The sequence below is a fragment of the Spea bombifrons genome, chromosome 10, assembly GCF_027358695.1.
Source record: "Spea bombifrons isolate aSpeBom1 chromosome 10, aSpeBom1.2.pri, whole genome shotgun sequence".
In the NCBI taxonomy this organism is placed as follows: domain Eukaryota; kingdom Metazoa; phylum Chordata; class Amphibia; order Anura; family Pelobatidae; genus Spea; species Spea bombifrons.
This window is the reverse complement of record NC_071096.1, coordinates 8,102,440-8,127,205: the sequence shown is the minus strand read 5'-3', so window position 1 is coordinate 8,127,205 and position 24,766 is coordinate 8,102,440. Positions and strand designations below refer to the sequence as shown.

Genomic DNA, 24,766 nt, shown 5'->3' with positions numbered 1-24,766 from the left:
GCTATTATATGCACTCAAATGAGTATGATAGTTGTATGCTTCCTTTACATTTTCATGGTGTTCCCCTTGGAAATGCATTGGGAGGGGGTTCTGCAGAATCCTAAAGTACCCTGGATAGAGCAACATATGCTTTGGGTGAGCCAAAATAAATTACTACCTCTAATGTTAACCCAGTAAATGTTGTATTATAGGGTCTGTAGAATCCCCCAATATGGATTTGCCCACTTCCCCCACCAACCAGCTATTTTGCATACAGGTGATGTGTTCAGCCAAACATATCGCCATGCACATGTTATGCTTACTGTAAGAGGGCAGCGGCAGGGCTGCAGCTTCTGCCTCAGGTATTTATTTCATATTATTTCATCATATGCATCCCCTTATAGAATATACAGAAAACAATATTGTCTTTAATCCATTCACACAATCAATAGGCCCGTATTCTGCAGTCCCTGATTATTATATTAGTATGATTTTTGAATTTTTATGTGATAATTGCATAAAAAAAAACCTTGGTTTTCAAAATGTTCAAGCCTACACTGCAGATAAGTGAAAAAGCAAATCGTTTGATTTATAAAGACAAAAAAAAAGAATTATAAATCAAATCTAACATTTATGAGAAATGTTGTTTTTTTTTAGAGATTTATCAGGATTAAAATCTAAATCACACCAAAACATTTCCCTTCAATATTAAAACCGGTGGCTCCGTGATTATATTAGATATGAACAACCTGAAAGTCATTTGGGCTAAGACAGGCAGAAGATGAATTTATGTTCTCTAAAACAGATGCAATAATGAAAATTTCAAGCTTTAGAAATTATAGAAGTTGACTGATTCCTGGAGCTGTGCTGAATGACTTAGAAAAACCTACTAAGGCAAAAGACACGGAGCACAATGTACGACTGCTGCGCTTGCATCCTTTTTTCATTAAATATAATGACATGCAAATGACTTCCTTTGTAGAACAGCAAACACAAACATAATCCAAAAAAAGTCAATAATTATAGATGCTGGTGTCTTACAACTACACATTTAGAAAGGCTGGTTTCCTGTTAAACTTTTAGCATGTATTTTGTATATATGCAGGCGCATACTTTTGGTCATCTGCCCGACAGTGCCACAGTCTCTGGCAGGCAGTGAGTATGTTCAGCTGCACTTACGCCATCAGGAGCCTGCAGGCCTTAAAGTGCCAGGTCCTCCTTGTCATCACCAGTCTGGCCCTGTATCTACTTTTTTCTTTTGTTAAAGAAGAGATACGTATCTGATGAACTCGATAGTGACCCGTTGTGGCCCCACAAAGAAGAATGCATATTAAACGAATATGTTAGTATGTATTCCTCAAAATAAAAAGTAATAAGTGAGGTAGAAGGTGCAGCTGCCCTCCTCCTCTGTGGCCCGACAACAGTAGTCAGTGACTGGGTGGTTCAAGCTAATCAGTGGCAGGAAAATGTTCCCGTTGAAATTGCTAGGAGCCTTTTTCACACATAGGATGTGACCAGACCCCTAGCCACAGCGGTCTCATAGCCAGCGCTGGAACTGGCTGAGTATAACGCATGCAGGGAGAAATGTTCAGCTGAAAACATCTCAGGCATATAGAATAGGGACAACACTGCCGTCACATGTAATAAACTGCATATAGTGGCTGCAGTATCCCGTTAACAAGCAGGTACATGGAATAGAAAGCCGCTTTAGTAGCTTTGTAGTGTGTTTCTCATAGAAGCTGTCTGCAGAGCACATATGGCAACTCACATCAGTTTTTAAGAAACATGTTTCATTAATTGTCCCTTTAAGGCTGCTGCTCCAACCATTCACTACACTCTCTAGAATGTTACGCAAATGTTCCTTTGTCAAATAACGATTAAGCATTCCGTATCAAATCATAAATAAGGCAGAATTTTACACGATTCAATAATTATTTCTGGGAAGAGTTTTAGCAGCCTCACTCCTAGTGCCGCTGAGTGCCTAAACTGCAAGAAGCCCTAAAAGTGTTACATTTAGCGTAGGTGATAGAACAGCAAAATGTCTGTGTTATTTTTGTATATCATCAGTTTTAATGTTATTGGTAATTTGTATTCCCCGGTGTTGTAATAGTTTTGCAGAATCTGCTAGTGCTCTATTTATGAAAGATGCAACACTCTTTAGAATTTAAAAACAGCAGGTCTTGTGAAGTTTAAGAAGCTTTTACCAATAATCGAATGTTACTACAGAAAAAACAAACATAATATTCAGACATTTCGTGATTTTCTAGAAACCATTCAATAATCTAATATTTTCTTTACCTCATTTTGAAGATCTCTGATCATTTTACTTTTTCTTTCCATCTCAGTCTTGAGGAAATTAATCTGAAAAATATGAATTGGGGATATAATGTATTCCCTGCGAGGCGTTAATGCACGGGTTAACAAGTCAAATATATATTTATATATTTTTAAAACTGCATTTAAATGTTTTGGCAATAATTAAATGGGGAAAAAAATATTCCGATATATATATATACATACATGTGCCCACTTAATAACATCCCCTTTGATGGTGCACATAATACTTTTGTATTCGCTTTGAGGTTTTGCCGTGAAATGCGTTTGGCGGTAATGAGATAAGAAGTTCTTTTATACCCTGCAGATACACGTCTTTCTATTAATGTTAAACTCACGGCTACTCCATCATTTTCAGTTCTTGCTCACAAAGCCAGAGCGTTACAAAAGAAGGAGATTTCATAAGACTTCAAAGCGACAATGCTTTCCTTTAACACCCAACAAAGGTGCTCTGCCTGCACACGCAGATCGCAAACAGGAAATTGGAAAAATGGAAGGAAGCGGTAATTGGCAGGTCACCTGATAACAAATACTTACTGTGGCCTGCTGCTGCTCAGCCTTTTCAGTCACCTCATTAAGCTGCTTTGTAAACGCGTCCTGCAGGGATTTCATTTCTTTCCTAGTTTATTAAAAAGGAACAAGACACGTTTAGGAAAAGGGTAGAATTATATAAAATATATAGATGTATTTCAGTTAATGCTTGTTTTTTTTTTACAACAAATAAAGCCAATATGTGCAGTTTTCAGAAAAAAACAAATATAAAAAATATCACTAAGGGACAGTATCATTTTCCATATATCCTCACATACACAGAATACACCAGTACTTTCTAATTAGTTACCTGTAAAAAAAATGAGCCCGTACATGCACGGGCTCATAATGCATTGTTTTCAATGGGTTTAGGGACTGCCCATCGTCCTTAAGGGGTTAAAAAGACTACAAGACACACCTTGTGCTGTCCATGGCTGGAGCAAGTTTTGTCTGCTTTTTGGAAAGCTTTTGGTGTGTGCATGCGAGGGCTTGTTTGAGGCTATTACACAAGTGAGTGTTCGAGCTGGCGGTGAGTATGGCCCACGTGTTTCTTAGTGCATACGAGATGCACTCAGCTCAACGCACCTACTGCAAGCCAAGATGCTGAGGGACGGGGAAACGGTGAAAATGCATAGAGTGGGATCCTACTGAATTCTGACGAATCCTTCCATGCATTTATACTTTAAAGAAAAATGTTAGTTTAAAGGTGATACTCAGTTTCTTGGACAGGCTATCTGACACAGAGGTTAAATGCCCGACGGAACGTTGGCTGAACAGTTCCCCAAACGTAACCGATCTGCTGCTCCAGCATGTGGCCAGTGGCTGGATAACCCCTGCCACATGCTACATGAACTTAAAAAAGTAGCGTGCGGCAGCAAATATCAAGCCATTGGCCACATTGACGTCATCAGGCCAGGGCCCACCAACCATCACCAGTCCAGCCCTGTATACTCCCATATGGGAGCAATCTTAACTTCCTGATCTCAGGGTCTGTATAATTATTCCTCTCCCCTATGTTGCTGGTTGTTGTTGATTGGTTCAGAAAGCCTTTAAAAGGTCAGGTAAAGGGACAAGAGAGAACTTCACACAGGAAAGCTGATTAGATAATAATGACCGTGCCAAAGGGCATCACTAAGTATAAAACTAAACACTCCCAAAGCAATTCTAGTAATTGTCAAAGAACACTAATCTGTTTTAAAAATGAGTTATGTTAAAAGCTGTGCTGGTGACAGATCTCCTTTACATGAAAAAAAAATCATAATGCATATAAAGTATCGTTATTACTTTTTAGTAACAGATTTAGTAATGTTATGCAGGTCATTAGCAATCAAAATATGAATTGTATCTAGGGATATGTATTAAAAAATATAATGCCAACAATATCAAATATTTCTTGTTTCTTCTTTCCAAAAGTAAAAATCATTAAATATATTACTTACATTAAAACATTGAACATATTTTTTGCAGTTTTTTTTTTTATTCAGTGCTATTTTTTTAAAGAATATGTGGAAAAAATATTTTAGCTTGTACACAAGTGAACATAATATAACAGGACAACTGGAAATAAATATTTTATAAAAATATAGGTAGACTATCAAAGCAGAAAAATATAAATTATTTGAAAAGGTGATACTTTTTATCATTTCAAGTTTTTACATTTGCTTTACAATAATAATGCAATTTTATTAATTTCATCTCCATCGTTTTCACTGTTCCCCACCTCGAAGAAGCAGCATTTTTCAAAACTTTATTTTATTTTCCTTCTACTAAATTCACAAATTATTCCAGATTAAGGAAATACAAAAAAAATAAAATAAATAATTTCCAGCATTTTCTGCAGTCATTTAAAATATTGTGTGACCTAGTTAAAGAAAATAAAGTGCTCATTTATTCCTAGTGAGTGACAGAACTGACAGATATCTGATGTTAGTCTGCATACATTAATCTAACAGTTGTTACAGAAAAGAATATACATTTATAAGTGGAGTTATTTATACCCTATAACTAAAACACAAAAGACATATCAGTATTTGAAATAAATATATCATGTATTATAACTGTAATATAGTAACACAATAATATTGTGCAATTCATTTTTATCTTTGTTTAAAGGTAAACACATGTTTTTTTTTACTGGAAAAGGCTGGGAGGCGTTCTAGACTACCCTAATTCCTTATACTCAACAACCCAATTGTCTAGAACTTGCTTAGGTAATAGTGGAGTAGTAGCCATTTCTATCTCTTGCAACCATTCTTTGAAGATGGAATCAGGACGGATTGTGTATTCATGTAGAGCCTTTAGCTCCACACTTTCAGGTACTCTTGAAAGACGCGAGACTGTTCTAAATAAACTCACATTGAATGCATAGACACCCCGATATTTTGAAAGACCTTACCTTTGTTTTTCTTCTAACTCCAGAAGCTTTTGCATATCACTTTTAGATGAGGCTTCATTGCTTTTCAGTGTCTAGAAACACAAGCAAAACAGCATTTTGAGTGCGATGCCTTATATTACGATGGGATATGTAGACTGCATAGAGCTTTTAACATATAAGAAATTCCTTATTAGATTCCAAATTGCACTAGATTACAATCTTAACGTGTGCCAATTCAGTGAGTTCCTTAGAACCCAGCTACTTTGAGGTTCTAGATCAGCAGCCTCAGCAGCAGCAAGTTCCTCCTAAGTTAAAAAAAACACTTCATGGTCCAGGTTTTAAGCTACAGAGTGATTCCTCCAGCCTCTATACACACTTACTCACCTCAAATGTTTAAATGTGTGACCTGATCTATGTGTTGAATAAAAAAAAAGCTCAATGCGTGTTTTTGCTGATGAGTTTTCACATATTTTGAAAGGGTTAGAAGAATGTACATTGAGTAGCCTAGAGCAGTCTAACCTGAATATTCCCTTTGATGCCTTCCAGTTCTTTTGATGTTTTGGAAAGTTGGTGGAGAATGCTGCTTCTTTCCATAAACACCTCTTTCAGTTGTTTTTCCAAGTTGCCATAGCCCTGTCTAGCAAAGAAAATACACAGGTCAGATAAATGTCTGTGATTCAGTATTCAAATGTAAGGTAAAGAGAAAGGTTAAGCTGTATATTGGCGCGAGACAGATATTACTGCCTCACAGAACATTAAATGCAAAGTGTATTAATTATAAGAAATATACCAGTGTGACTAATCTGTTCTGTGCTTGAACTGGGAGAAATGAATGGAAAGCAACATTTAAAGTGTCCATATTATGGTAGAACCAATATAGAGTCATCCAGAACAGACCTAAAAATGAACATGTAGGAAAAGAGGTCCTAGAATATCCAGGAAAAGAAGTCTGAAGATTTTATACAAGGCTAGATTTCAGTTCCAGGTACCCTAAGTCATGTCTCAGACGTGGGTGGAAGGTGTCCAGTTTTGATACGGGGCAAAAACCACTGGAGTTATCCTTAAGCCTCTCTACTTTGACTCATGAAATGCTTTAGAGACTCCTGTCTGTCTGCCTTCATTTTAATTTTTTATTCAGCGAAAAACTGTCACGATCACACGATTAACTCCTAAAGGTAGTGTTGAGTTGATCAGAATGCTTGCCATAAGTTATGTCTTTCACGCATGATGGATATACGGGATGGCTTTCCCGAAATCAGTAAATTTTACAGAAAAACTATTTTAAGTAACTATATTTAAGTAACAACATTAGAGGGTTACAAGCGTACCCACTTTTTATTTGGCATATGATGACTCCAAAGCATTAAAAACAGTGGCTCTTTACTTTTTACTCATCAGTCATCTAAGAACATAGCAGAGATTCTAGACACCATATGTTGTTAGGGTAGCACAAGTAACAGAGTGACAAGGCTTAACTATGATGAAATGTAAACTAAATAAGTCCATCATACCAAAAATATAGATATACAATGACACAATGACACAAAAATAGCGCTATTGAAGGTAGAAATTCATGAGATTTTCCAGTGTTTTGGTAATTTTACCAAGGAAAGCGATCACTTAATGCTCTCTTACTTTTTTGCATCAATACTTTAGCTGTTTTGTTTACGTTTGATACTGACTGTTTGTGCCATCCATGGCAAAACAGCCCCATACTGGCTTATGATACCCTTGGTGTATATATATTATATTTAACTCTTCGTTATTTCCCAATGTATGTGTCCTTCAGATTTTATAGGTCTTGGCTATTGCCCACTCCGGTATATCCAGGGTTTTAAACATATGCTACTTAATCCACACCCTTCCGCCATTTTTATGCCTATTACACTTTTACGATGCCTTTTTATTTTTTCTTAAGTTTGTACATTTCCATTAACAGTGATTGTAAATGTTGTAGTTCTTCTCACTTTAAGAAAGAAAAATTGCATTTTACACATTAAATAACATGTCACAGACATAAAAAGAGAGAGCCATACGGAATGTTAGAAATCATATTCAGTGACATTTTATGCCAGTCAGTCTGTTTCTCCTGAGAATAGCTGCAATAACAGATGAAGTGTTGACAGGAACACGGTATCACCCCATGAATAAAAAAAAAACTTATACATGTCTTCAAAAATGTGTACGTTCTAGATGTCTAGAGGTATATTTTTTTGTTTAATACATTGTCTCTGATGCTCCCAGAGCTGGTCCCACACAATGCTCACTCTCCTGCTTCTTAGAAGCGGTTGAGACCGGCATGAGTTCCTCAGTTCCATAACCATACTATTCTCTGAATCTTCTAGAAGAGACACGCATAGAAGTGGCTTGTCAAGGAGCCATTATCATTAAAAACAATCCTGCATCTACTGTACAGTATACCCTTCTAAAAATTGTTTTCACTTTAGTACTCAACAATCTAATTGAGGAATGACCAGTAAATAGTAAAAGCATGTTTCTTTTCTCATTTTAATGTCTCTCCCTATATAAACTTGCTTTAATTGCACAGTTACATAGTCTGATGATCTAAAATTCATCAGTAATAATCATTAGACTTGTGCACATGGACCAAAAATGACTCGGACCCAATATGAAATAAACATTCAAGGGTTTTCTTTTATTTAGAAATTATATTTGTTGTTTTTTTCCTCACTCACTCTCTCTCACACTCCCCCTCACTCTTTCTCATTCTCTCTTTCCCTACCATCTCTGACAATAACTTCCGTGTCTCCGCTACCTATCTCCGCTTCTCAATCTGCACACACCGCAGGACCACCTCTTCCCCCCAGAGAAGTGGAGACAGGGCCCTTACAAAAAAATTACTGCAGTTTTTCTGAAGTAATACTGCAGTTTTTTGGACATGAAAAAACTGCAATACTGCACTTTTACTGCAGTATTACTGCACATTTACTGCAGTTTTACTGCATTTGTACTTCACTGTACTGCAGTTTTACTGCAGTTATTTTTGTACGGAAGTACAAATGCAATAAAGCTGCGGTACATTGAAGTACAACTGTAGGTTTGCAATATAAAAAAAAAGTGCAGTAAATGTGCAGTAATACTGCAGTAAAAGTACAGTATTGCAGTTTTTTCATGTCCAAAAAACTGCAGTATTACTTCAGAAAAACTGCAGTAATTTTTTGTAAGTGGAGACAGAACAATGGTTGGCAGAGAAGCTACGGAGAGAGTGAGGAAAAAATCCAGAAAATTCTGAGCTTTTGTCTTAAATTTTTGTTTGTTTCGTCCCTCCTTGTTTTTTGAACATTTGTATGCACGAACAAATTTAACCAAATGCATTAAAATTTAAATTCATACAAATCCAAATGGCCGAGTCTTATTATTTCCTCTCCTCTTGACGTTAGTATGATTCCCTTTACACTGAGTTTTTGGTCAAAGTTGAGATCTTTTATTGAGCCAATATATAAAAAGTCGTATTAACTTTTGGGACCTCATAGTTCCCAATGTCAGATCAAGAAGAAGCCTTCAAGATCCAAAAAGCTAATATGACGTTTTTCCATGTCAATTTTGACTAAAAAACTCTTAAACTAATATGGCTATATCCATAATTTATTCTGCATTTTGGTTCGACATTGCTATTTTTTGAGCTAAGTACGTTGTATTTATCCTTAAAACAGTATAGTTACAATTTTCTTCAACCTACCCAAAACTTACTCTGCTGTTAAATCACTGCTGTTTATTAATATGCAAGTAAATCATTGAGAAAATTCCTGAGAAATATATGTAATTAATTCAGATAGATAGAAAACCATAACTTATTTTGGCAGTAAAAAAATTTAAGACTGAACAAAACATTTATCAAGTGTATATTTTTCTAGTGACATTTCTGACAAATATATATTGTGTATGGCTACAAGGATATATTATTCCTAATAAAACTCATAAAACTTATGTTTGAAAATTCTCTACAGAGTTTGCACTGTACAAAGTAACCACTAAGAAAAGTCTAAAAATGTTAACTCTTTGAAGAAATGCGAAACATTAGTTATTTTTTTTAAAAAATAATGAAAATTTACAGTTTTCTATAAACGCGTCTTGCAAATCATAATTATTTAACACCTTTGTTTATTCCAGTTAACCTTCTGGACTTGTAATTCTCTGAATGTCTATCATTTTTATAGCTTATAATAATTAACAAAGCCCCAGAGAATAACGTATTTCGCAATTTTACACAGCCGTTTTAGAAACAAAGAACAAGAATGAACTTGAATATAAAACAATATGCCGCTAATTACATAGCAGCAGATCTTAATTTTATTGTTAGTTGTTTTACGGCAATATTTGTAATCTTTGTAAGAACCGCAAATATTAGCGCCATGTTACACACATAACTCTTCTATTTAGAAAAAATGCATTAGCGAAAATCATCCATTTGCATACTGGTCATGGTCAAAGAAGAAAGAAATAAGAAATGATGTAAATGACCTTTTGTTATTTCTAAAATCATATTCAGTAGTAATCGACTGTAAAAAGCAGGAGAAATAAAACGGATGACAAATACATTGCAAGTTCCGTAAGTAACATTATCTCTGCATTGTGTTACTGCACAGATTTGAATAAAAATTGAATGCGTATGGGCAAAAATCTGATATTTCTATCCTATTTCTATTCTAAAATACCGCATGACCTTGGATCAAGACACTAAGTAACTCATTTTATAATGTATAATGAAATGTGTCCTTTCACATATTAGTTCGTTTTCCAAGGAAGGGAAAGGTTGTTGTGGCAATGTGCTAAGAACACAAGAGTTCTTTTAGATAAAACTGTAAAATAGATTTATTAGTACAAGCATAAATAATACATTTTACTGTGTACAATACTTGAGAGTTTTATCCTGCGTTGGTTCACTTTCTTATTTATTAAGTTCTATCAGGATAAGACTTTATTAATTATAACAGGACAGTGGTCAACCATGTATTGTTTTACACAATAGCTTTTTTATTTGTGACTTAACCTTCCATATATTTTGGGTTTTCTTGTTTAAGTATCTTTGGAAACAGAGCTGTTTGAAATTATGCAATTATACTGATTTGCAGCTAAGCCGATTCTACTATTCTGCTCTTCTACATGTCAATGGAGACGAGCGTAGATGGACTTGGACTAGTGGGTATAGCTTGGAATAAGGCTCTAACATCAATTCATCAGAGAAAGTAGCCTCCCGTGACTAGACATGAATTGATGCTAGAGCGCCCCTAGTGGTTACTATTCATACTTCAGCCTTTAAAAATCCATTGAAGGGAAAACCTAGTAAACGAGGTTGTATTTTCTTTGAAGTTTGGCAGAAGGAACAAGGCATTTTTAATACTTATTTACAAAAATGACATTTTAATGGTTAATTGTACTCCTTTCTACACGCTTCATTGAGTGAGAACTATTTCAGAGTAAGTGGCAATGAGACCCTTGGTAAATTTGTAAGAGAAAAAGCAGAGCTGCAGAAAAGGAGACAGGGACATGGAAGTGATCGGCAGAGAATATATAGAGACATTAAGGGAGAGGGTAAGAGAGTGTGAGTGAGGGAGAGTGAGAATCTTTGGACGTTAGGATGTTGTCTTTCTTTATGATGACAACAGTTAAAACCCTAGAAGGGCAAATTCCTTTGTGTGAGATGGAACAGAATCCTGTTTTTTGACATAACATTTCAACAAGACTCTCAGATGGGACAGAATGTCTTTTTTGAAAATTAAAATACACCATATTTACAAAATCATTAAAAACAAGACATATTGCCACCTAATATTCCCTATTTCCTCTATGAAAGTATGCTGGCCGCAACTAGGTATTACTCCACCACACAGGAGATCTAGGTATCTGAAGATGGCATCTGTCCGTTAGGGGGCATTATCACCAAGTTTTCTCTTGGCCCTGGGTCGAACAAACCTTCTTAAAGGGAAAGTAAAACTAACAATCGATTTTCTAGTAGTAGTGCATAGGTAAATTTTGAAGATACCAATGATGTACACATTTATTCAGAGTTTCATTAAAAACATTGTCTGGCTCCCGCATTTCCATTAGAAATAGGAAAATGTGTTTGTCTCCAGACTCTTTGATATTAACACCAAACACTCTAATCAGAGGGATAGCTTCCAATTCACACACACATTTTATTGTCTTTCTTGTTATATTGCTAAAATGAACTTTTATGGAGAGCAGATAAATTGTCTGACTATAGCAAATGTACATTTGTCACATTTTATATGCAAAGCAAAATAATAGCCTTTATATTATATGCCAGTTCGACATTAATATATAACAGTTTGTCCTTTGTGAGCAATTCATCTAAACCCGGTTTAAAGAGAAAATGAAAGTGGGTACGGATCATTTTATTTTCCAGATGGAAATTGAAGAATTATGCAAATATGACATTCTTAAAGCAGTAAATATACTTGTGATGAAGATGAATATTTTATTGCATGTAATGATCACTACTACTGCACTCAATGGGACCACATTTTCAAGATGCTCAAGAGTTTGTATTTACTTAAAGGCAACATTAAAGACTCAATAAAATGTATTACTATAAGGTAGGTTTATTTTTTATGTGTCTCTACCCAAGGGTTCCTCTTCTTTTATTAAATATTAAAGCTCTTAAACGCCATCATCCCTGTCCCCTACAGAGCTTTCTGATAAAGACTTACAGATGCACTGGCTTCTTCAGTAGGCTAGAGGCTAAAGGCATCGGCAGTTTGCATGTTAATTTAATTTTTTTAAGGATTTTGCTAATCCTATAGACCCTTATCAGAATAATAAAGCAGGAAGACAAAAACATTACAAAGAAATTTAGAAAAGATAATTCCGGATCTAGTATCTAGTAGTGTGTCAATCAGTGGCGTATTCTAGACCAGACCTAGGTGACGAAGGAACAAGGCATTTGTAATTATTATTATTATATATAAAAATGAAATTGTAATGGTTAATTGTGGCAATGAGACCAATGAGGCAAAGGAGACAGGGACATGGAAGTGGTCGGCAGAGTAGGTATAGAGACATTAAGGGAGAGGGTAAGAGAGTGTGAGTGAGGGAGTGTGAGAATGTAAGAGCAATGAAAGCAACAAAATGCAAACAAAAATTTTTTTGTTTTGTTTTTGCTTGTTTTGGGTGGGTCCTTCCAATGGACATGCAAAAGTCTAGTTTGGAACATTACAAACTCCTGTGTTTTTGTCACTGATGCTCCAAGATACTCCGTTGGGTCATCTGTATATTTAGATATATTGACAATATGGATCATGCATGAGGGGCACAATGACCATGCCTGGGTAACAACATGGATCTTTGGATGTTAGGATGTTGTCTTTCTTTTCTTTATGATGACACAGTTAATGCCCTAGAAGGAGAAATTCCTTTGTGTGAGATGGAAAAGAATCCTGTTTTTTGACATGACATTTCAACAAGACTCCATACACCATATTAATAAAATCATTAAACAAGACATATTGCCGCCTTGGCTATTTTCCATAAATAGGAGCAAATACTCCCTATTTCCTCCATGAAAGTATGCTGGCCGCAGCTAAAATTATCACTGTGTATCTAGTAGTGTGTCAATCAGCGGCGTATTCTAGACCAGACCTAGGTGACGAAGTGGACGGCTGCACAGACGCAAGCGACGGGACAGCCGTCAGGCTAAATATACCACTGTCAATAAGTGTAACGCGGCGTGTTTTTTTTCTAGTTGTGGCGATGTCGTTTAAGTACCTTGCAATCTCTCTCAAGAGACAGCCACTTGGATCACAAAGCAGAGAAGCAGAGACATGGCTGTAATTGTTCTGCCTAAAGTTTCTGTTTAAATGTATGATGTAAGAAAAGAAAAAAAAAAAGAAAAATAGCCAGACGGTTTGTAAGATACAAAATGTCACCTTGTAATAGCCGGAGTCATGGCATGAATTTATATTAATGAAGGTGAAAAGCAACGGCACTCGGTTATGTGCCAATTTGTGGAGGTCATTTGCAATATAATAGCAGGCATTGTTTGGCTTCTGTGTCGAATCTATTGATCTATGTTCTGTATAAATTCAGATGCCATCTAATGTCACAACATGGATATTGCTTTTGAACCGTTTTATACATGGCGCAGCTGCTACCACTGCAAAACTGTCTGACTAAATTAGGTTTCTAAACATCGTCAACATCTCATTTTGACAGGACACCTTGGAATGAGAGAATATATTCCCAAGACACATAATTCTCTTTTAGAATTAAAATGTCTCCCCAAATTGTTGCAAACAGTTTTTTTTTAAAGAAAAAATAAATAAAAAAGCAGTTTCCCTACTCTGTAATGTGTCAGAGTAGATGTTAGATGGAGGAATATAACTCCCATTAACTATGACCGATGCAGAGCTACAGGTTATCAACTGTATTTTAACTAAGCATTTACACAAGCGCCAACATTTTTAACAAATACTGCTTATATGGGTCAAGTTATTCTAGAGAAACATAAACATTATTCCTTTTTGCAGGATTTATTAAAACTAATACAGCATCAATAGAGTACTACATATTAGTAACTGTTAAACTAATGTGTTAGTGGATTCCTTGCTTCATGCAATGTTGAGCCACGAACGTTATACAATTGTTGTCCTCTCATGTCTATATACAAACATTGGAGCTGTGTTGCATTGGCAGTCGAGTTGAGTGGTAATCTAGGTCAACTGAGTTGGCTGAAAGTGAACTACTCATCTTGGAAAGTGAATGTAACCGTTGACTCAACTACAGTAAAAGTTGTCTGCCCTCGAACGTTGGACGTTGGATGGCTAACTCTATTATTCTTGTGATACGTATAAAAACATTGACTGTTCTGTATTCAGTGGCCTATCCACTAAATATTTACTTTTACTTAGATTGACACTTTGTAGATGAAGCACAGAGAGCTAATATCAATACATTACTTACGCAAAACAAATACAAATACTCAAAAGTACAAGTTCAGGATTGGTCACTCATATGACATTCCTATTTCTTTATCCTAATTAATATTAGTTTATTGATAGTTTTAATGATGTCCCGTAAGGTTTGAAAATAAGGGACCTCGCTCAACAAAACATTTTCTTTTGATCTGTACATTTGCTTGCAATTATATTTGACAATGTGTCAATAACCATTATGTGTTTCATACACACACACACACACACGCACACTGTGTGAGTAGAGGTAATAAGGTTCTTCTGACTGTGTTCATCCCCATAAACTGTTAAAAGAACCATTATTGAAAACTTACATTCATAGAATTATCATTCTGGTATTAAAAAGGACGCTACAGCAGGATAATGCACTCAGATTATTATTATTGTTATTATTATTATTATTTCAATAAGGGCATTGTCTACATTATTTAAGAACAGTTTCCTGGCTTTTTGTCTTTACTATGTTTTAATCACCTTGATTTGAGCTGCCAAATATCCACTGCTTGGTGTCCGCGCTACTACAAGTTCCTTAAAAGAGGAAAGTTTTTTTAACCAGCCACTTTATTGTAAGAGAATTGCAGGTAAGCAGTGTTGTTGAATTTAGTATCAACAATAAAGACTCAACTACAAATGCTAAGAATTTTGTCAAAAAAGAAAACCAGTTTAATGCTTTTGTCATTCCGATTCAAAGGTAGAACTCATGCAGTTACCCCTAGGCTGCATGTTCAGAAAGACCCAGCATCAATGCAAAGAAAGTGCTGCAATTCTGACATTTTATTGCTTTTGTCGAGTTTTGGTGAATTAATCTGTGTGGAAAATAAAGTCTTTCACAACTATTCTTGTAGCGGATGCCTGCATACATAAGAACTCTCTGGGTTTGATCTGAGGCTTCCAGGTGAAGCGGTGCGTTCCCTGGTCTCTAGGTCACTCTCTTTTTTCTCCAGGGAAGGAGAGTAACCTTTAGGCATGCCCACTCTTTGCCCAATTCCCCTCTCTCCGGAGCAATTTAATACTAGCTAGGTCTAGCCCCACCATTGTCTGCAGCCAGCCCTGTCCCTGTGTAAGCGTGCCCTTTGTATGTCATGCCCTGACCTCGTGTAGGGTTTGTCCGTTCCCTTCGTGGCACCATTTAATGAAATAGGAAGAGCTCCGGGTAGCCTGCCCTAAACATTTTCCAGCTATAGGTGCTGTGGGCCCCCAAATTCTCCCCCCTCTGGTCTGTCCAGACACCACTGTCAATGACCATAGGGCCCATCAAAACATTGTCAAACCTTTGTTAAGACCACATCCTCATCAGAAGCATTATGTGTGGGGCCACCAGTTATACAAAGTGGCAAGAGTTTTGGTTTGCATGACAAAGGGTTAATTTTATGGTCAACAAGATGAGCCTTAAATATTATATTTCATACATATATATAGTGTCTTTGCTTTATCATACAGAAAAAAACTTTAATTGAATATACTGAGGTTTGCCAGGGTCAAGCCATGTATTGTACGCAGGCATTATTATAATTATGTGGCAGAGCTAAAATCTATACCCTCAGCATTTCAAAGCGTTACAAGAGAATTGTGGATAGACCAGGAAAGAAAAGAAAAAATTGCCTCTAGCTTGTTCTATAAACTATATTTGCTTCAAGTTTTGCTTCTTCACAGGCTTCATAAAATAAAAATGCACCAAGAATGGTTAAAAATTCAACAAGCGCATCGAAGGACGAGCGGAATCCAAAGTATATAAAAAAAAAGATAATAAAAGATAATAAAACAAAGCTGGGGTCTAAAGGTGAGCCCTATATTAATGACCTTTAAAATGACCTATGCGTACAAGTATAAAATATGTTTACCTATACATTCTAGTGTGGATGCAAATAAGTAACTCTTTTTTTTTTTCTTTTTATTTAAACATTTGCTAGCCACTTACCAAAGATACCTTTAAGATGTATATATAGATTTTGATCTCACCATATACTCTACAGATCAGATTGTACTTGATATGCATTGAAACATTTTTCTAAAATAATCTACATAGGGCAAGTCATGACAAACGATGCTTCTGACAGTAATGCCCTTCACTTATCCATAATCCAGTCTTTTCTCAAGGTAGAACGTGATTACGAAAAACGTCTTTTTGTCTCCTGCTGTATATAGATGTATAATGCAATACCTTTTTTCCAATGCATACCAAGTGGAAACTTTTCTCTTATGTCCCCTGGAGATCATACATTACAGTGAATGTATATCATATTATTTTCCTTTTTTCTGACTTAAAACACTGGATTGTAATAGCTCGATGCAGAGAGCTGGTCATACTTTTTCATATTTCATTGCCATACAGCGAGGTTAGCCAGTGTACGGTGTACTCTAAACACAAGTGCATGACTTCTTAAGGACTAGATGTTATTCACACATAGACAATCAGGGCCATCCACACAGCTGATTACCAACATTAAGCCTAGAAAACAGACCAGCCTGTTTAGCATAGAGATGTGAGATGTATCAGAACACATCATTTAGAACTCAGAATTTAGCAACCAGTAAATCGGTTAAGATTTATTTAGTCTAGTGACCAAACTGGGAGTGCTTATGAGTTGGCAAAAATGGGAGCTTGCAGTCCTGTCCATCACTGTCCACCCAACTGGCACTCAAAGGGTGCTTGGATAGTCTTTACTCCATTGCAGTACCCCATTGCAATATTGTCCAACATGGTACTGTCACCCAAAGGGTGCTTTAATGGACCTCACTCTCCTACCTGTGAGAATTAGAGGGGTCATTTTTTCCTCTCAGGGTAAATTAATGTCCCCAAGGGTTTCAATATTACCTTACTCATACCATTGAGATAGCGTTGAGATGGAGGCATTGGATATGATCTGTACCTCCCATACAGTAATTTTGGTTGTATCTTCCTTATCCTTCTGGGCAATTGATAGGCGTGAGGAAAGTATGAGTGGGGACTAGACCCTCTGGAGTGAATTGTTGTCCCCTGCTCCACCACTCTTGGTGGGAGTGGGTGATTGTCACTCCCCTTCTAGGATAATAGGGGGTACTGGTACTTTTTACTGTTTAATATACTGTGGGGATGGTCTTTAAAAGTACAATTTTGTACGTTTCAGGACATAAGAGTTTTCACTCAGCTCACATGCCCTCGCCTGAAATTCCCAAACCGGCAAATTTTCGGAAAAACACTTTGCATTTTATCAAATAAGTGTTAGCATGTGAAGTCATATGACCCCAGTTTTCCATGTGGAAAAAAATAGTAAGCGTCAGTCGCTTATTACTCATAAGTCATGTTACTCGTTTTACGAAAATAACAAAATAAAAGGTACCTAAGATTTGAGCCACTTTGTGCACTATTTTTTAACCTTGTTTAGCAGAATATCTGTGTCATGTAGTAGACTAAAATGATATAGGCCTTCTGGTCTAGCAAAAGTTTCATAAATCCAACATTGCCTATTGCCATACAATTTTTATTGATTTTTACAAAACAATACAAATGTTAACAACAGGAAAATGGCAGATACATTCAATTTTATAAATTAAGCAACTGTATTTCATAAAGATGAATCAATTCATTAAATGTAAACTACAGTATTGGAAAATGGTATGGAAGAGTGTGTAGAAGATGAGGAAGGAGATAAAGGATCCTGCCGAACCCGTATACATCATCTTAAAAAGACATTGACATATTTCCTTATTAGCAACATGACGACATCTGTTCCATTGTCACTTCCATTCCATCATATGCTGTAGCAGCCAGTGATTTATTACATGTTATGGAAATATCAATCCAATTACTCTTTTATTTGACGGGGACACGATTAAGAATCCCTTTTTGGAAACATGTTGGATAGGTCAGTAGCCATTGAACAGTTTGCTTTATCCAGGTATCCTTTTTCTTGCAAAAACAATAATTTAAATGTAATTTATCACGAACAAGTTATAGTTATAATTATATGTACTATGTTGCCTACTTTACCTACATGTAGCCAGAGGAGCAGCGCAGCTTAGCGGAACAGGCCTTGACAGAGCTAGGAGGAGGGCTTTAGGGTGTTAATGGTTTGGGATTGGTGACAGTTCTTAGTAGGTGGGGTTTGGTGAGAGGTATAAATGGGCGGACATTTTAGATTCCTGTCACATTTAATTTGAGCCACTTACCTGTTTTTGTCCCACCCTTCCTCCCTGTTTTCTGTTTTTCTTTAGCTTCGCTTGGTCACAGTGGCGGGGCTGGATTGGTTAGGTGGGGGGTAGAATGGGGGTGTTTTGGTTGGTTATGGTTTTCTGGTTGGTATGGTTGGTTGGTATGTTTCTTAGGTTTCGAGCTGGTCTGTGGCTCAGAACCTGGGGTGGTAGGGGTATCTCGGTATGCCCCTACTGTTGGTTTGGTAATGTTAGTGGCACCTTACAGGTATGGTGAGGTTTATGTGTTATATATAATTTACTTGGGGTGTCATTGTCTTGATGTGTTGACATGTTGGGAATGTGTGAGGGGTTATGTTGTATGTTATCTGTTGTGGACAATGACTTATTGTTTGGTATGTTGTATATATGTTTATATCATATATATATGTGTATATATATATATATATATATATATATATATATATATATATATATATATAATTTTATGGTTGTAATAAAGCTGTGGACAACTATTTTCCAACATATCGGTGTGGTCTCCGTTATTGGGTTTATGGTGGGGAAAAAGGTTATGGTGCTTTTTCTTAAGCCCTATCTTGACGATGCGCCTGTCATACAAAATTATTGTAAAACAGTACATAAAGAACTGTTAAACAAAAATGAGCGCTTCATTAAATTCAAAAACAGCATTGAAAGTTTGAAAAGTCATAACTAATAGCAGCTTCCTCCTGATGCCAGCAAGTGACAGGGTGTCATCTTCCGCTAACGAAGCTTTACTTTAAATTAGTGTTTCAATCATGCAGAGAAGGGCGGGAACGGGGTAAATAAATACAAATTAACGCAGTGACACAAAAGTCAGCCCTGTTCCTTTAATGGGGATGTTGATTGCGTACCTGATCTAGTTTAATTACAAGTACGCTTTAATCTGGTTCAGTTTTATTAAGCAAGACTGTTGAAGCAGCATATTTCGGGAGCCTGGGGAGCAACAGTGTGTGTCCGCCTTTCTGAAACTGTAGCTAGTGAATGGAAGGACAAGAAACAAGACAATTATTTCGAGAAGTCCGCGGAATAACAAACGAGTTTTAAATGTACTTTACAAAGATGGATATAAAACCTTAGAAGTACTTGTATTTGAAATCGCTCTTGACCTGCAAATATATTTCAACACAAATTGATTTGGCTCTGCATCAGACTCCTCTACGTCACACAAGTCCGGCACGCCACAGCTACTTAATGTTTATGTTAAGATTTGCATGCATGTATGTAACAGACTTACACATTCTGTAACGGAATATGATATTTGTTCCATTTTCCACTTGTTTGTATACTTGAAGCTTTGACCAAGCTTTGGGTTTGGCGCCCCTTGCCATCACAGATGCTCCATTAATGGTGTCCAGAGAACCCTAAGAGTTGCTGGAATGTCTTTGTATGCGCAAAATAGGAAGGTATTTTGGTCCTTGGTAAGAAATATAATTGAAGAGCTTTAGCTCCATGTAAGCAACAGTATTTAGGGTTGTGTTGGGACCCACCTATATTGGAGTACTTTGGTGTAGTGATGGGCTAAGTATAACATATAATATAATGTGACTAATTCTCAAATGTTGTTATTTTGGAAAGATGTTTTTAAGTAGCCTTAACTGTAGTTTTTAGGAAAAAAAACAGTTTGATGTGATTGCGCTGATCCCCTTGGACTATATATATATATATATATATATATGTATATATTGTATATATATATATCTATATATTGTATATATGTGTGTGCCTGTGCTAAATTAGAATTCAGGTCAAATTAGAAGGGAAAAAGTTTCTCTTCTAAGCACAAAAACAAATGTTTTATGTAACCAAAAGCAATGTATGTCGCGCTGTTCGCATTTTATATCGTAATTGATGTATGATGGGTCTACTGGAGATGAGGTGTACTGATTTGCCCATAATTATACTTTATTGAGAAACTGTCGGCACATAAGAAGAAACATACAATAATACTTCGACTCTTTGCTGTTTCATTAATTGCCTTGCGAAGATCTGCCAAAACAGTCCCCCAGCCCCCATTAACGAACCCCATGGTTCTATTAAGCTGAACTCAGATTTCCAAATAGTTATTGAAGGAAAAGAAAGGTTGAAAAGGGAACCTTCTTCTTCGGGGACTTAAAACAAAAGATACACAGCTTCTAAAGAAAATTCTATAAAGGGATAAAAAATGATTGTAAAAAAATGCAGAAAGGAACATCATGTTCTCATCAGACAGAGTGTAACGGAAAACATCATGGCCTTATTAACCCCTTAATGACAAAGTCCGTACATGTACGGGCTGAAAATGCATTGTTTTCAATGGGTTTAGGGACTGCCCATTGTCCTTAAGGGGTTAACAATGCCACATGGAAAATCTGCTAGCACTGTATATTGAGTTAGAAAACGACCCCCCGTTGTACGCCTGTGTTTCTACACAATGCATGGCAGGGCGCTGAAATGTTTACACTGAGTGATATCACATATTGGTTAAATCATTCTGTCTTTTTTATGTGTAAGAGCCAAAAAAAAAAAAGCCTGCCGCTGTAATTTTTTTTTTTATTTTTACAGAGAAACTTTAACATCGTATCCATTTTCTTTAGAATTTCAGTCACCTGCCGCTTCTTTTACAGTTCTTTACGTGTCATATAAAGTAATGAAACACCTACAACAGTGTAAAGATCACGCAGAAACTCCCCTTCGCGCAGTACCATCTATAGACACAATAACATCTTACTTAAGTCCTCACTTTCTTGCCAAGGTGTTTTATTTTCTTCGCTGGGTATCTACGGAATTCTAGATGTGTTTTTGCATTCTTAACTATATACCACAAAGCCTCTTTGTTTGAATAGCCACGGACGGGGGCACCTTTTCTTCCCTAGTCCGGCCCTGTGTTAAATGATACTAAAGATTTAGGTTACATGATATCCACTTCATGACATATAGGTATTGATTATGCAATCAGTTAACTGAATAGGTTTATTTATCCCAGTCCAAACTTAGGCTTTCATATTACTTATTGATACTTTTACAAGGTTGTTGTAATAATCCTGATTATACCTACTGAACGAAACCCCTTTAACCCAAAAAGGTGGAACACATGCAGTAAACATATCTGCCTACCTAAGGATAGTCTCCACTTGGATACCTTCATAACCAATGCGGTCCAGTTGGACTAGGAAGGCATTGGGAGAGACGATGACGTATAGAATCTAATGTCTCCCACATCAATATGCTTTAGTGATCCCAGTGAGGATCCCATCTCTTCTTTTAGTGCCCAAAATCCCAAAGTAGATGGGAGCGTTTTAGTTCATAGGTACTCCTCTAATGTCTGATGCGGGAGTTAAAATGCTGAGCTCATTACTTTCATCATTTAACTCATTGTTATGCTGTGTCTCATTAAGATTTAAAACTCTACAAATATTCACTGTTATTAATTACACATTATCTTTAATGCAAGTATAAATTATTTTTTTTATATTATTATTATTTTTTTTTTAATTATTATTTAAATACAGAATAACATAGCTGTTTAGAGCCCTGCTAATATAATCTTAATTTGGTTACATTTATTATTTGCTTATCCTTAATCCTTAATCATTTTTTATTTTTTGTGCTTTGTTAGTCAGTAAACCGTTCCTTCAGCGTCAAATGAGACATCATTCTTAAATCCACAGTCTTCTGCAAACAATCAACACAAAAATATACAAAGTAAAAACACAAAAAAAAAAAGCTTGTGTCCTTTGGCTGAACAATATCTCAGAATTAATATACTTTTGAATGTGGCCATTTTTCAGCAAAATTCTTTTTTTTTCCCTACTAGATTTAGTGCTCATAAAACACGCCAGATCAATACAGCCAGAAAATAAAAATCCATTTATCTAGAGTGCAGGTAGAGAATAGAAGAAATAAAATGCCAGTTTCTCTATACCCCTGATCAAGTTTTCTTAATCCTGCTGGGAAACTGAGTAAGGCGATGGTTCCTTATCTATTTATTTATGCTCTTTTGCTTGTTTTCCGTCAACACCGGTAATCCAGAAAATCCTGTCTTTTTTTTATCTAATGTTAACTTTTGTGAAGATGCTCAGCAATACCAACTGTGTGCAATTCACTATACAGAGAGGATTGTACTTTTTCACATGGGAAAAATTAATACAAATATTGTTTGTTAAACAAAAAGATTCACCTCACTTGGATTGTGGTGTACTGAATGTATCGTAAACAGAGCTCATAAAGCATGTAAATCAAGATTCAGCGTTAAATGTAAAGGTATATGAAATATTAACAGTCCTGGACTGGCGATCATGAGGCGGCCCGGCACTTTAATGCCAGCGTCCATATAAGACTCCTAGATATGTGCGGCTGCATGCTACGTTTTTATGTGCGGCTGGGTATATCCAATAATGTCAATTGTGGATAAGCCAAGTGATTCCATACCAACCAAGTGTCCTTGTTTTTTAGGGACATTCCCTCTTTGTGTTCCAAATATCTCTGCCCTTCCTTCAAGAACCGTATCCACAGTGTGTCAGAACCATAAAAGTCACAGTAATGCATAAACAAATTCAATATATAGTTCTTTAAATAAAACACATCAGGCTTGATACAATCGGCACATTCATTGATGTTAACAGCTGTTAAAAAAGCAAGGTTTGTCATTTTGCTACATGTCTAAAATCTAGTTAGCGGTGGCTCAATTAAGATTGCTCGTGCTAGAAAAAGCTTACGCAGGGATTATTAGGAGACCACTTGAAGTGATACATTGAGGTGCTCAAACATTAGTACATATTACATTGATACATTTTAGTAAGAAGATCTAGATCATTACCATTTTAGAAGAGTCTAAACTAGTTTAACATGCGTAAAGGTAAAGGTAAAAGCATATGAGTAGTTCAGCCACAGTTTACTTTGGATTATTTGACCCTTTCAATATTAGACATGACACATGTACCAGTCTTAAGAGGGTTAAAACTTAAATACAGTTCACTTAATTAGTATTTATTTTCCCTTTCATAGATTTCCGAGATTTCTTCCAAAGCAGTAAAAGAGTTATTGACCCAGCCACATCCAAACTATTTAATGGTATACTTTAATACAAATGTTACATTTGTATCAAGCTATACAATTGAATACCATTGTGGTTAGTTCAATTGAACATTGTTAGTATTGTGGTACAATTCTCATATATCTATTAAGATTCATATAAAGGGGATTGTGATTGTTTTTCAAGAAGGACGCAATATTCCCCACCTACATGGACATCTTCTGAAAGTATACTTTTATGAACAATGGTTGCCCTTTTTTTCCTCAAACATAGATCATCAAAAACTGCAATTTTCAACTTGCATGTGGGTCTGGTCTTCTAAGTTTCAAAACCACAGCTATTTTTTGCAGAAATATGTAAACAGAAACTATCATAGTTTCTTGGTTTTTGCTCTCTCACACCTTTTGAAGACTAGAATTAAAACTGATACAGAATATACAGATTCAAAGACGTTGGCACATGACATATAAAAGTATATTAATGTCCCTCTATAAAAACATATGAAAAATAAGTTACAATTTTAAAAAAGACCAAGTGAATTTACATTTAAATATATTTTAATATATACTTAATATATATATATATATATATATATATATATATATATTATTATTATTATTATTATTATTTTTTTTATTATTTAATCTAATTAAATTGGCTCAAAGACAGTAATGTTTCTTTTGAATTTTCACCTAAAACAAATTCAGCCCTGGAATATAGGAACTGTACATTTATTATTTTCTTAAGCAAAAACATGAAAAAATGGTCCTAAGACATGAACCTGTTTGTAAAAAGGAGATATTAGCCAAAACTTGCTGTAAATTCTGTAATAGCTATATATAAATGACAGCCAAGAAGCCTCCAGGTATCCGTGTACAATTAATTACTTTGAAGGCAGTAGAAACGTAGTCTACATCTTTGCAGGCACTTTCACGTCCATCAGCTTGTTAAATGTTATGATTTGGGGCCAGAATTTTCCTGTTCAGAACATTTAGCAATTTGCCCAGTGGCTGTGTTTCAGAGTTCTGAGTATAAAATCCAGAAACCAAATATTAAAAATTCAACATAGGGAACCTGGGGACTGGGAATTCTGGGGTCATTTCTGCTAAGGTCTTAGATGTTTACATGTGAAAAAAATATTCTAGCTTTTCTTCTTTAAAATTAACTCAGGCTATAGATATTCTGATCATGAGGGTCAAATTCTGAAATAGTATTTTGCATGGGAATACAAGGTACATACAGACCAGAACTTTGGATCATTGGGGGGGAGGAGCCCTGTGTAGTTTAATTACATGGTATTTAGTTCAAATGTGGTCTTTGCTTGTAAGAATTTAGTTTGCTTTACATACCAGGTACCAGTTGGCACAAAATGCTACTGGAAACCATAATTTACAAATTAAATTAAAGACATTT

General features: G+C 35.8%; 1 protein-coding gene across 1 annotated transcript in view; it reads right to left on the bottom strand.

The window, feature by feature from the left end:
- The window catches only part of LUZP2 (leucine zipper protein 2), a 147,249-nt gene that overhangs the window by 70,126 nt on the left and 52,357 nt on the right, over positions 1-24,766 (bottom strand). The window contains exons 2-5 of the mRNA XM_053449640.1: positions 5,738-5,855; positions 5,240-5,310; positions 2,851-2,932; positions 2,278-2,340 (exon numbers count right to left, since the gene is read on the bottom strand). Coding sequence (XP_053305615.1) covers positions 2,278-2,340; positions 2,851-2,932; positions 5,240-5,310; positions 5,738-5,855 — 334 coding nt within the window. The remainder of the gene's footprint in view (positions 1-2,277; positions 2,341-2,850; positions 2,933-5,239; positions 5,311-5,737; positions 5,856-24,766) is intronic.